General features: G+C 31.8%; 1 protein-coding gene across 1 annotated transcript in view; it reads left to right on the top strand.

Annotated features, from left to right (window-relative positions):
- The window catches only part of LOC106879475 (titin), a 96692-nt gene that overhangs the window by 73584 nt on the left and 8389 nt on the right, over nucleotides 1-14719 (top strand). Inside the window, exon 3 of the mRNA XM_052970957.1 lies at nucleotides 14010-14696. Coding sequence (XP_052826917.1) covers nucleotides 14010-14696 — 687 coding nt within the window. The remainder of the gene's footprint in view (nucleotides 1-14009; nucleotides 14697-14719) is intronic.

The raw sequence follows: 14719 nt of genomic DNA, 5'->3' as shown, positions 1-14719 counted from the left end.
TATATATATATATATATATATATGTCACCCTACATATCGAGAAACACAGATAGAGGATTCTGTTTAACCTGTTACTCTCCCATTACATTACTTCAGTTATTGTTTAAATTGCTCAAATCGTTAGATAAATGTAACAAATAACAAACCTGAAATTGTTGCATATATGTCTATGTGTGTGTGTGTGTGTGTGTGTGTGTGTGTGTGTGTAAACCTTTTTTAAGAGTTACCAATTTATATATTGTTGAACTCTTGTGTCGCATGAAATAATGGTTTGTAAGTTCAATTCCAGCCCATGCACATTTACATAATATATATGTAGCTGATGATGAACAGAGATTAAATCCTTTTAATTGTCTTATTTTAGAAGCTAATGAATAGCAGAAATAGTAGAGAACTGAACTAAATACAAAGCAGTATATAGTTACAAATTTTTATGTTCTGAGGTCAAATTCCATTGGAACTGACTCTACCAGTAAAACCAAGAACTGTTCTTGGATAAATAAAATTAACTATAAATGGTAGGATAATAGAATCTTTAGAACATCAGACAAAATGCTTGTGGTATTTAGCTATGGCTATATCATGAGATCATGTCCCACCAATCTCAACTTCATTTTACATCCTTTAGAGGCTAAAAAAAACCCAAATCCCAGTGTGAGGTAGATTTAGTGTTCTTATGAAGCATACCAGATTTGAATGAAATTATAAGAGTAAGAACTTCTCTACAAATGTATGACCTTGTGCCAGAATTAGAAATCAAAAAATCAGAAAATTGTTTTATAATGAAATGCTTTTCTCTGAGTAATAAAAGAAATACATTTGATGCTAAGAACTTTTTGCTTTATTATGTTATTGCCTTATTCTTCATTGCTGGTTGCATTTGGTGCAATTTCTAGATTATATCATGTTTACAGAAGATCAAAATATTTAGACCACTTAGCAGCTCCAGTAACAATGCGTACATCACTTGGGCATAGCTGACATGTTAAGAGAGTTTATAGTTTCTTAGAACCATATATCATTTTATGCTAAATCAGAGATGTGAAAATTACTTATGCTTAATAGCGAGTGCTATGAAAGTTAATTTAGTCCTGTAATCTCTAGAAATTTCTTTAAAATATTATAGGTGTTAGATCATCACAATATTTCTTCTATCATTGAAAGAATTTTTGATGTAGATGCTAGTTAGTGTAGTGCCAAGCAACAGTAGCCTGAAACATTTATATCTATGTCTTAAGCCTACAAATAAGTCTAAATAAAATGTTCCCTGTGTCCATATTTTGATATACATTGTACATATTTTTTCTGACATTTATCATAAATGAAATATTAAACATCTATAGCTCAAACAACTTTTCCTTTCTGACTTTCTATTTCAGTTCATTAATATTGTCATGAAACTGTTTTTAAAAATCATCCTAAATAGATCACAAATTCTTAAGAGTTGCTTGTTTTAATAACTTAAGTATAACAAGTACTGATACTATAGTCTTTCTTTGTTCCTAATCAATTTGGTTATTCAGCATATAGAATAGAATTAGTTAATTTCAAATTTCTTTTCTGTAGCACATGGAACTAGATGCAAAAGAGTCTTGTAATTTATGTTTCCAAATTCTACTGAAATTGGCTTTTCTTTTTATTTCTCTTTAGTTGATATCAGTAAGATATTGGTAATATCAGTAAGATATTGCAAATAATAGAATGAATATCTTAATACTCCCTTCAATTCTAGAGTCAGTGAGAATGTTAAGAGCCCTGATAGAATCACTCTTTGCTTTTGGATTAGAGACAAGCGTCATGTATAGGATGCTACCATTTGCTAATCACATGTCTTTGATGCTGTGGGTAAGATGGAGGTAACTACATCTGTATCTGAAATAAAGCTCTGAAAATCTGTCAATACAGTTTTCTACCTGTGGCTTTTGAGATGTTGCAGGGTGCTGAACTGCTGATGAGAAAGTTTTTAACATAGTTAGCATTTCATCTCCCTGAAGTGTCAGATGATGCTTGGGAAGGTGCTTGGCTATTCCAGCACCATAACCTTGCAATCTCTCTAGGTAATGTCAAGACTATGTTGGAGTGTCTCAAAAACTTTAAAGGGGAATGCAAGTTTCCTCTGTTGAGGGAGTGTGCATGTGTCTATCTTGATTATTTATTTACTCATTTTCTTTTATTTTTTCTCCATTTTCTTAGTGATGACTTCCATAAATTTAAAATCACAAATTAAATCTAGAGATAATAAATATTAGAATATTTTAAAAACGATCATTTATATTTCTAACTTATGAATCTTGATACAGTGTGTAGCTAAAGGAGATTATTATTAAACAGCAAGGTAGTTGAAACTTAATATATTTTAGATAATAAATGAAACAAAGCAAGAAACAAATGTTTGCAGCTGACAGAATTACCCAGTTTTGAACTGTAGGTGAAAATTTAAAATGTTCAGTTTATTTACATGGATATATCTATAATATTAATACACTTAGTTTTTATTTGTTTTTGTTTGTACTTGTCGTGTATGTCACACTTCAAAGAAAGAGGTTGAAGGGAGAGGTGCAAAGAAAAAGAGAAATAAAAGGTGTTAAGCAGAGGAGGTATACTTGAAGTGAGCGGTAAAGCAGGAGAGCAGGGAGGGACAGAAGCAGAGGAAATATAGTTGAAGTGAGAGGCAAAGTGGCAAACAGGAGGAAGTAAGAGAGAGAGAGGTGGGGATTAATAGTGCTGAGAGGTAAGAGAAGTATAACGTGTTAAATGCAGGGAGACATTTAGAGGCAAAGAGACATAGGGGAGGGAGGGGGAAAGAGAGAGAAATTTAGAGAGATAGACTGAGCGAAAGAAGAGAGTAGATAGAGAATAATAGTGAAAGAGAATGGAACCATTCTCATACAGAAAATGCTGGATAACTTTTCGTTGAAAATATGGAAATTCCAAAAAGAAATGTTGCCTATCTATCTATCTATCTATTTATTTGTCTGACTGTTATTCTTTCTGTCTGCCTCTCTCTCTGACACACACACTCTCTCTCCCTCTGTCTGTCTCTCTCTCCCTCTGTCTGTCTCTCTCTCAGCAAATAGCTGTGAATGTTACTTTTCTACAGCTGAAGGGAGAGGTAAAATGTTTATCAGTATTTTCAGAGTAGACTGATGCATACGTCGAAAGAAAAGTAGATACATATACATACATTGTTAAATTAAAAGCAGGAGAGAAGAGGGACACAGAGGAAATGAAAGAGTAAATGAGAGAGAGACAGTAGATATACAGATCAAAAGAAAAGTTGATACATAGACACATTGTTAAATCAAAGACAAATAACTACAGCTAATATTGGATGTCACTTTCACTTTTCATTACCACATGAGGATAAAATTAACTCACAAGTGGCTGAGTACTCCACGGACATGCATACCATTAACGTAGTTCTCAGGGAGATTCAGCCTCACACAGAATATGATAAAGTTGGCCCTTTCAATTACAGCTATAACTCATTTTGGCCAGCTTGAGTAGACTGGAGCAAGATAAACCTTCAAGTGGTTGGATAAAAAAAGATCCTATATAGGGGCAGGAAAATCTTTTTAGTTGTTAGGGTCAATATGGATATTAATCCAGTCCTAATAGCGGCATTTGTAGGTCTCACAGATCTGGATGCCAAGCCCCCAGATAAATACTGATGCGCAGTCTGTTATCAAATTGAGTATGAGTTCAGGGCGAAGTCATTACACGATGGAATAGCAATTATTTCATCTTAGTTTTCACTGTTTATACTAAACACATGACATTTTTGCCTTATGATATGGAACATTTCCTTTCCTTTTACTCTTTTTTAAAAATGGCACTCAATTACTGAATCTTTTGACACCCCATATGTCACATACATATACTAATACAGACACAGAGAGACACATTCATGCATACCTCAGGCTTATCTCTGTCCCCCTGTGTATGTGTCTCTTGCTTTAGACGTGTATGTGTGTGTCAGTCGTCACAAAAATGTATGCATATGTTGTCACATACATATACTCTTCTCAGCCATCGGCCTAAAGTCGTAATGAACATGCAAACACACACACACTCACAGATACATACACACTCATATAGAAAATGTAATGTCATGGTGGTGGTGGTATAAAATGTTGTTTATGATACTTGACTTATAGAAAGATTATAATGTTAATTTTTGCAATGCAAATATGTAAATGAAAATAAAGTTTATTTGGTAACCAAAAGATTACTGAATCTTTTGACACCCCATACATTGTCAAAATTGGCAACTAAGTTTTTGAATGCATAAGGAACATGCATACACACTGCTTTATATATTAAGATATATATATAAGATGTATATATATATATATATATATATATATATATATAGTTTTTATTAAATACTATATCCTCTACAACATGTATTGAACTCTCTTTACTCATTCACCTAACATTAAGCAATGTACATCATATATATATATATATATATATATCAAACATACATACATACACTGAATCCTATTTGTATTCTCTAATGTAATAATCATTGTTATAGTTGCTTAAGTTTACTTTTACAATCAATGCTTGTAGATAGGGGTTCTAAACCTGAAAGCTTAGCACATATATTGCTTACATGCATAGAATTCCACTTGTATTATCTAACGCAACAATCTTTGCTTAAGTTTACTTTTATAATCTGTGCTTGGAGATAGAAGTTCTAAACCTGAAAGCTTAGCAGACAATGTGTAAAATCTGTAGGTGCTATCAAGAGTGATAGGATAAGAAATCGAGCTCAGGGCGGGAAATTAAACAAGACTGAAATTGTTTAGATATTTGAGGAAATGATATGTGCTTACTAATATTGTTCCTACCCTATATTTGGCTTCTCTATTAATAGTGCTTGCAAACTTTTAACATTTCCCTTCAATATGCAGCTTACTATTACTGCTTTGTTGCTTATAAATATGAAATCTTTCTCAATGATTTATGTTGAAAGCCTATTTCTGTGGCTTCTTTGCAAAAATGCTTCACATGATATACAAACTGTACACCTAGAGTTCTCAGTTTTTCTGATTTCATGGCACTCTGGAAATCAAATAAATAAAAAGAAATAAACTAATACTACACATCACATTAAAAATTTTGTTTAAAAAAAGTATTTTTTCATGTTAAAAAATAAAAATAAAAAAAACAAAAACAAATTGAAAGTTGCTTGCTTAGCTTGTTGTATTAATCATATTTGTAGATAACAAAATTATGAATAATAACATTAGTATGATTTTCTAAAGCTTACAATTTAAAAAACCTGCTGTATAATTAGATACCTCTTGCAGTGCACTACTGTGTTTCACTTGAGAACCACTACAGTACATACTAAGTTTGTTTAATATCTTTAAAATTAACTGTTAATGTTAAGTAAAACCAATGAAGCTAGATAGCCATTGAAAAATGGATACAGCTAAATACGAATTCATTTCCCTTTCTTTTTTTGATATTGTTGTGTTTACACATGCATAATATCTCTAAAAATTATATTGTCTTAAACCTAATATATATAGAATATCATACTGTTTTAAGTCAGAATATCAAAATATTTTATAATTAAATATTTTATCCGTCTATTTGAGAGAATATTTATTAAAAAAATTTTAAAATTAAATGTAAATGAATAAGTAAAATATTGATAGCATTAAACTGTGTTCACTTTATAAAAGCTTCATGTGTTAAGTTTTTGCTTTTATAAATTTTGCATTCAGCAGGGATAAAAGCCAATATATAAGAAAAATTATTTAGAATGTCTAAACAATTTTCCTTATATAACTGTTGTCATTTGAAATTTGTTACTATTTTGAGTTTAAGATTTACAATTTACTAATGGATTAAAGGACAAATGTTTGAAATCCTTATAAGTTTTGTTCATGTGGATTTGACTGATTTTCACATATTTTAAAATTTTGGATTATAATTTAATATGCTCTGTCTGTATCCCAAAAGCATGTGCATGATATTGTATGATTTAAATTCTTGACATGTTGTGTTCATATAAACTTTGCTTTGCTATATGCTTGTTTTGTTGTTTTAATTTGTTGAAAGTATTCATCCATTTTTATTTATTTACTATTATCCTACTGCATAACTCAGAGAAAACTACTTGCTACCAGTGTAGTTATTTCCTCATTAATGAATGATTAATTGTTAAATTTAGTATCCTCCCTACTTATACTTCTGTTACTATAATAATTTATGAGGGTCTAGTGGGCCTATAAAAAGCCATAGCTATCAAATCATTTGTACTTCATCAAATAACTTTTTTTTTTCATATGGAAGTTGGGGGAGAGAAAGAAAGAAACTACTTCAGTGATGAAATACAAAGCTAACTGAAAAATGACTAGAAATTTGAGAGCTTATAGTTGTGAGATTTCATAGAGAAATGACCAAATAATTGCTAAGATACATAATAATAAGCTACAGTTATTTTGAATAAGCTTCCATAAGCTCTGGTCAAAATAACTGGCATTTCTTTGAAAAGCATCTCACTTTCAATCTGTTTTTTTTTTGCTTGTATATTTCTGGTCTCTTCAGAGCAAGTTATATACTTGGCTGTTTTAACACTGAATGTCTGTTGTTACTTTAAAATAGCTGAAGTGCAAATTGCAACAGAGTATTCTTTTTATTACTAAAAGGTACTCTTCCTTGATCAATGGCATTCTAGACCTCATCAAGAAGAAAGCCATTTAATGGACTTGCTTAACTTTCCCTCATTCTTATTATCTAGATTACAGTTTACTGTGAAGTAGTGTTATTCATAGCCATACTGCTACCATTATTACAATAGACTTTGCTTATTTTTAAAAATTACTTACCTTTCCTCACTCACACCCTAAACTATCAGATATAATCACCTATTCATTTCTAGTTGTGTGTCTAGCCAAACATTACATGTTGTTCTTTCTGAAGAAGAAAGGGTGTTGCGCAGCTATTCTGTATAACTCTATTTCCTCTTATATATTCATGCCAAATAGTATGATATGAATATCTCATAGTATATACTAAGATAGCATAAATCATATCATTCTCTTTCATTCTCTCTTATTATTATGTTTAGAAAGTTCTGCTCCTTGGGTTATAGCAATTGCTTTTCTCATTAGACGTGATGAAAGATATATAATTACAGTATATATTCCAAAATCAGCAAGTCAAGAATAAGCTATTTACATTGGTCTCCATCATTACTTGCTTAAGAAAATGTTAAAATGATCTGCTTAATGATATTCTACAAAAGGGGTTTGATGGAAATCATAGAACCCAGTATGTCTACCCAAATGATAAGTATAAATTAGTGTAAAATAAATACATAAAAATTTCTGAGTAAATTCAGTCATTCAGCAAAAATTGATGCATGATATTTTTGCTGTAGGGCGAAGATGTTTGTTAGGGAATAATGTGGAACTAATATTAGGGCAGATTTAGATCCTAGAAAATAGAAAGGGATTAAGGGCCAACAATAAACAAAATCAGGTTAAAAAATAGGTAAAACCTAAAATATATCAGAAGATATCAATTCTCTGATCATTTTTTCTTCTCATTATATCATCTCCCACATTTACATACTTTATTAAGTCTTCTTCTAGTTCTTTATCTCCTCACTTAATCTACTATCTATTATTGTTGATAATAATATGCTTCATCATTGATTTAAAGAATGATTTCACATATATTTCCCACTTTTAAGTTAAGGGTATGCATATCTGTGGAATGCTCAACCACTTACATGTTAATTCAAAAGCAGGTAATTCAGTTGATTGAACAGGTGGATCCTTATCATCAAACATTAGAGAGCCACCATCATATTTGTATAATTATTTTCATTAAGATAATTCTGTAGGTTTCTGAACAGATGATAAATTGAATGGTTAAATAGAAGTTTTTGCTCAGCAACTTTCTCTACCTTGCCAAAGGGTTTATAGCAAGAATAGGTAACTTTTTTTGAGAAGCAGGCTCCATGAAACATGGATCATCATATGGGGTGCACTATTAAAAAATTTCAAGGCAATGTTTTGTTATGCATGCCATTTATAAAGTCCTGCAGACTAGTTTGCACATAACTAGTTTATAGTGATGTGAAAGTTGTTTTATCATGGTAGATACAGCTCACTTCTGGTTAATAAGAGTCAGTTTGTTTTATCTCTGAGTAATTTTCACTTTGTCTAATAACTCCATAATAAACCTTGAAATTAACTTGGATTGACAGAATTGTTTGAGCATTGGAAAACATGCCTTGTGGTATTTGTTCTGACTCTCTACATTCTGAGTTCAAATCCCTCTGGGGTTGTTAAAATAAAGCATTTGTCTAGTACTGAGATGGATTTCTGGCCCTGTGCAACAATTTGAAACAATCATCATCATCATCACCATCTCCATTGTCATTGTCATCATCATCACCTCAAGTTTATTTCTGTCTTCCATAATATTATTATGGCAGATAGAAATAGACACTAACCCAATGACCTATAGACTTGAGAAACATTTTCTATTGATAAAAATAGGATTTTTGCTATTTTTTCTTGCAATGAATATTTAGTCATTCAAAGTGGTTGAGTATCCCTCAGACATGCATGTCCTTAACATAATTATTGAGAAGAATCAGCATATGACAAGATTAGTTCCTTGAATTATAGGTACAGTTCATCTCAAGAGATTCTGCAGTTTCTGTCTTCCCAATTTTATTCACAATACTTGGGTTAAAGTGAGGCTATGGTAGACACACACAATGCCATGTAGTTGAAATTGAACCTGGGCCTTCATGATTGTGAAGTGAACTTCCTGTATTTGGCTATGCTGCATCCATTCCAAGGAAGTATCATTCTAGCACAAACTTAGTTTTCCTATAGCTTTCATTACAAGGGAGTGAGAACTGTGCATCTTGGCAGTACACACATGACAATACTGGTAGAAAACATATATCCTCTTAACATATTGACTCCCTCGTGTTATTGTAATATAACCAGCTAGTTAGTCTGTATTCTTTCACCAGTGTTGTAATATGTATATTGCCAAGGTGCATAGTTCTAAATTCATTTGGCTGAAAGTCTCTCCAATTTCTTTGACATAAATTGTGCTGAAGCCCTTGAACTTGATTTATCATCATCATCATCATTAACATCATTCTTTAGTGTCTGCTTTCCATGCTGGCATGGGTTAAATGGAACTGGTAAGCTGAAGAGCTGCACCATGTGCTAGTCTGATTTGGCATGATTGCAATGGCTGGATGCCCTTCCTAATGCCAACCCCTTCAAGGGTGTAATGGGTGCTTTTTATGTGCCATTGGCATGGGTGTTTTATGTGCCACTGGCACGGATACCAGTTACGTGACACTGGCATCGGCCATGACTATGATTTCACTTGTCTTGACAAGTCTTCACAAGCACAACATGTCACCAAAGGTCTCAGTCACTTGTCATCACCTCTGTGAGGCCCAACGTTCAAAGTTCATACTTCACCACCTTGTCCCATGTCTTCCTGGGCCTACCTCTTCCACAGGTTCCCTCCACAGTTAGATTGTGTCTATAATTCAATGAGCTGCTCTTGTCACAGTGTTATGCTGATTCTTCAAAATGTTAAGGGGACATATGCTTTCCACCAATGCTGTCATGTGCATATTGCCAAGGTGCACAGTTCTCACTCCCTCGTAATAAAAACTTGTTGGAAGAACTGTTATTTATGTTGTTGACTTTATCTGTCAATAGTCTTAAAGTCTTACCATCTGGCCCTGGGGCAGCTTTAGCAGAGTTCAAACATTGAAAGCATTTCTGCCACATCTTCAATCTTAAGATTACTTTTTACCTTCTTCCAACTGCTCTGCTCTTCTTACTCTGACCAAACAAATTTATAGATAATATCAATTGTCTATTGATATAGAATTAATTTTACCTTGTATTTTTTTTCTTTTTGTAATAAATTTTTGAATTGGAGAATTTGAAAATGTAGGTAAGAGAAGGTAGTTAATAATGGACCTCAACAGAGCATCTAGAGTAATGTTTCTCACTTTATTTTGTCCCATCCCCCACTTCAATTAAAAAAAGAAAAAAACCCTCTCTCATAAATGGGAAAAGTATATATATATAAAAAAGAAATAGTTGCAATTCAGTTGAATTAGGTACTTAAGTTGAAGCACCAAGTCAGTCTGGTATTATCTGCGCAGCTCGAAGTAAGGTGAACAAAATCAAAATAAGCAACAGGATATCATGAAGTGATGCAGTACGACCGTTTCAAGCAGCTCCATTTAATTGAACAATGCAATCATTAGATCAGTTTAAATGCAGTGCCATCATCAGCTGGCACTGCATTTAAATTGATCTAATGATTGCATTGTTCAATTAAATGGAGCTGCTTGAAACGGTCGTACTGCATCACTTATTGATAACCTGTTGCTTATTTTGATATATATATATGTTTCCCATTCTGAAGTAACCTACGCTCCAGAAAAATATTTCCACCTCACCACATTTTTAGAAGCACTGACCCAAAGCATGCTTCATTTATCAAATAGCAATTCCTGTGTCTATGCTACATGAATTATCTTCAACAATTTATGCCAAATAAAAGTAAATTACTTGACTGTTTTACAGACATTCTGTTGCTCTATACTCCTAGTTAAAAAAAAAAAGAAAGCATTTAAAGTATCACATTGTTGTGTTGTTAAACTACCTCATTAAGATGCTTCAAAGAAAACTAATATGTTTAGTGGTGTTGTCAATGTTTGTAATGTATTTAGTCAATAGAGTGTTGATTTAACCTGCAGATAATTTAAGATTAAATTGGAATGAATGCATTTTATACTTTTTCCATCCTGAAAACTGACATTTCTTATGGGTTAACCTGATACTTATCCTATAAAATTAATAATGTTTTTGTACACTGTAACATTGTCCCTTCTGAAATAAACAGAACCAACACACACACAGATGCATTTATGTGTGTGCGCGTGCATGCACACACACACACACACACACAATTCCTTTCCTTTCCATTAACTCACTAAAGTGATGTTTTCAAGATGTTCCATTGACAAATATTGATATTTTTGTTGTTCACTAAAATTAATTTATTTACCCTAAAAAGGGTGGTGAGTAGTAGAATTGGTAGTGTTGTGGTATTTAGTTATACCTCTTTATATCTTGTGTTCAGATCTCTACAAATTATTTAATGTTACTACAATCTCAAAGCATTAATTGCTATATATTATTTATTATCCACTATAAATTCTATGCATAATTTATTTTTCACTATAATCTGTTTACATTATTTTCACTACTATTTTTGCACATTATTTATTCTTATTAAATAACTCTACACATAGTTTGATTTTTAACAAAATCTTTACTTACTATTTAATTTTTATCATGATCTTTATTATTTTTATCATCACCATCATCTAACTATTGTGCTGCCCAATATTTTCAAAATGTTGACTTGTTTATTAAAACAGCCAGTATAACTAATGTGCTTTTAATATTAAGCTCTATGGAAAATTTGGAGAACTTTTAAAAGGAATGTTAGGATATTGTAACATCTCTAAATTTTGTTGATGGTGGATTGTTTTGTTATTCAATTGTAATTCAGTTTTCATCTTAAGCTGAATATTAAGTTAAATATTTTGCTTTCATGTTGTCTTAGACAATATGGATCTAAATATCTGACCAGTTATATGAATTCTTGAGTTCACATGACACTTAGCATTAATAATATTCATTACACTACAAACAGTGTCTCCAGTAGTTAACTTAGGTAATTCTATGTCTGTTAAACAACATGACATTGCCAGTGTGGAAAACAACTGAATTTCTATATTTTTCATTGCACAAATTCTTAACATTTAAACTTTTGAAAGTCTTTTTGAATATGTATTAGTTCAGTAATCCTACAAAAAACTAAAGCAACTAATATCTAATGTCTCAGTACAACAGCTTATGTGTAATTGTTTCTTACACAGGCAAGGAACTTGAGATTTTTCTCTGATAAGAGTAGGGAGCATTATACACTTTTCCAAAGATATTAGATTATTAGTGGTGTTTGTGAGGAATCAAGAACAAGCCATTGATCTTGTGTACTACAAAACTGTATTGTGCTTATTGATTATGAAAAATAATAATAAAAGTGGTGAATTGGAAGAATAATTAGTGTTCTGACTCTTCATGTTCTGATTTCCAATCTTATTGAGGTGAACTTTACTTTTTATCCCAGTTCAGGGGACAATATGATCGACTAATGCCTCTCACTAAAATTTCTGGCCTTGTACCTAGATTAGAAACAATTATAAATAATAATATAATGTTTCATAATTAACTTAAGCACTGAACTGATTAAAGATCATCCTGATTTACTTGTTTGCAAATATGAAACTGGATTTGAAATGATTTCAGTTGTTCTTCCTGACACATCTATGTAAAATATCCTTTTGTTTTTGATCCTATGTTTTTGGTTGCAGAGTAGGTTCTAAAAGAGATCAAGTGATAAAATATCTCATTCCAAAGTTGTTCTTAAACACACATCCTACTCATTGCAAACTGAAAGAGATAAAAAGAAATTAGCAAGAAATATTTATGAGAAAAAAGATAAAATTAGATTCCATTCACATTAACCATGTAGAATGTTCTGTGATTTTTTTTTTTGTGATTTGTGTGTATAGCAAACAAGAAAGAAAATTTAAATTTGTAGAGTTACAAAACAAATGAGGTTTCAGATTATTGTTGATCATATACTTGGAACATTCACACAGTCATCTGTTTTACATTATAACCAAGCAAAGTAAACAAAACTATAATTATATGATATGGAAATGGTGTAGTTTTCAGTTTGGCAAATGAAAGTTCAGTGAGTGAGGGTCCTTAATTTCTGCAAACATATTGATGTTTCTTGAGATGATTTATGTTATACTAGGTTTTGTCAGTGAAGCTATGGATGAGAGTCTCATTCTATGTATTATTTGAGTCATAATTTTTTATATATCAGCTGTTGTTCTCTATACTCCCTTTTGATTGTTATTAAAGAGGAAGGTGGCTTCATTCACAGTGTACCACCAGTGTGTTCATTTTGGTTGTTTGTCTTTACCTTCTAATTGTAGTTAGCTTGTATGGAAGGACTTCTTTACAGTCTCTAAGTTTCTATAGTGATACCCATTTGTTGTATCTATTAGTGGATAACTTTTCATGCAGTATACATTTTGAGAGGTAATACTTTCCATCTTGGACGTGTTGTACTCATCTTATATGTATCTTGAGAAGCCTGGCCATATTACTGGAAGTTCTTGTCACATGGAATAATTTAGCATTTGTGACCATGTCTCTTATTGAATTTTATTGATTGTTTATAGATAATACTGATGGAAGAGTTCAAGGAAATGTAGAAAATGAGTCAACTTGATAGTCATCGATATGACTGTTTTATAGACTCTGATTTTTGGGACTATCATCAGATTTTTTTGCTTTTCCATGAATTCACATGTAGTTTGCTGAAGGTTCCTTTGTTCACCTTTGTCCACTTCTTGGCCAATCTTTGGAATAAAGAAAATGCTACTTCTATTAACATATTACTCCACTCCAAGATGAAATTGTAGCTTATTATCTAACTGTAATCATTCCTATTCCTTCTTAATGATTAGATTTTAATTCTTTGAGAATATGTGATGATATCTTGGAGCAGAGTATTGCTTTAAAAGAAATACTTTAAGGTTAACAGTTACCATGATACTTTCCTCAATATATTGATGATTATGGTAATGCTTTTTCTGTATAATGGAAAATAATATAGATCAGTCCAAATCTACATGAACATGCTCATATTTTAAATGAAACTTAATAATCATTTAGATTTTTTTTAATTAATGTATCTGAGACTTTATAAGGTTATACTTATCATGACAGTGTCTCAAATTATAGAAATAGGTTTACCTTAGCAACTACTATTAAAACATTACAATTTCCAGTTCTGAACCATCGTTAGTTTTAACTTTTTACTCCTTGCAGAAAGTGAATCTGTCAAACCTTTAGGCCTGGTAGGTAAGGAGGATGGTGATGTACTTACCTTTACTGGAGAGAAGCAGCAAGTTCATTCTGACCAATTTGGTGAATCTGATAAGTCTAAACATTCTACAATGTCTGTGCAAAAAGAATCTGACAGTCTCTTTTCTGCAAACAGGAGAGATGTTAAATTTTCTCCTGGCAAAACTTTAGACATTACAATGAAAAAAACTGAAGAGTCTTACATAAATGGATTCAGTGAAGAAAAGCTTCAATCAATACAGAAGCCAAGGGTTCCTTTCCAAAGTACTCTGTCAGCTGACAGTTCCAGAAAGAAGATGTTTGAGCAATCCCCATTTACTGAAGATGATAAAGCAACAAAAATAATCAAACAGCCCAGTAAACGGACAGTTGACCTTCGTAATAACGAAGTTCAAGAAGAAAAAGTTGCATTTGTCCAAAAATCTAGATTTCCATCTGATGTCAATATACCAAGTCAACTTCCAACAAAAGTTTTCTATGATAAAGAAGATAAAGACAACATAGAGGAGCTTGTTGCCCCCAAAATAACATCAACACATGAAACTGAACGAAAAGTTGTAAAGAAATCCCAACAGACAGATGACCAAGCACGTTCTGATTCAAAAGATCCATCAACCAAATTGTCAACAAAAATCCTACATGATACTGATAGTAAAGACAAATTTCTTAAAAAA

The sequence above is a fragment of the Octopus bimaculoides genome, chromosome 10, assembly GCF_001194135.2.
Source record: "Octopus bimaculoides isolate UCB-OBI-ISO-001 chromosome 10, ASM119413v2, whole genome shotgun sequence".
NCBI classification, from domain to species: domain Eukaryota; kingdom Metazoa; phylum Mollusca; class Cephalopoda; order Octopoda; family Octopodidae; genus Octopus; species Octopus bimaculoides.
This window is presented reverse-complemented; position numbering and strand designations above follow the sequence as displayed.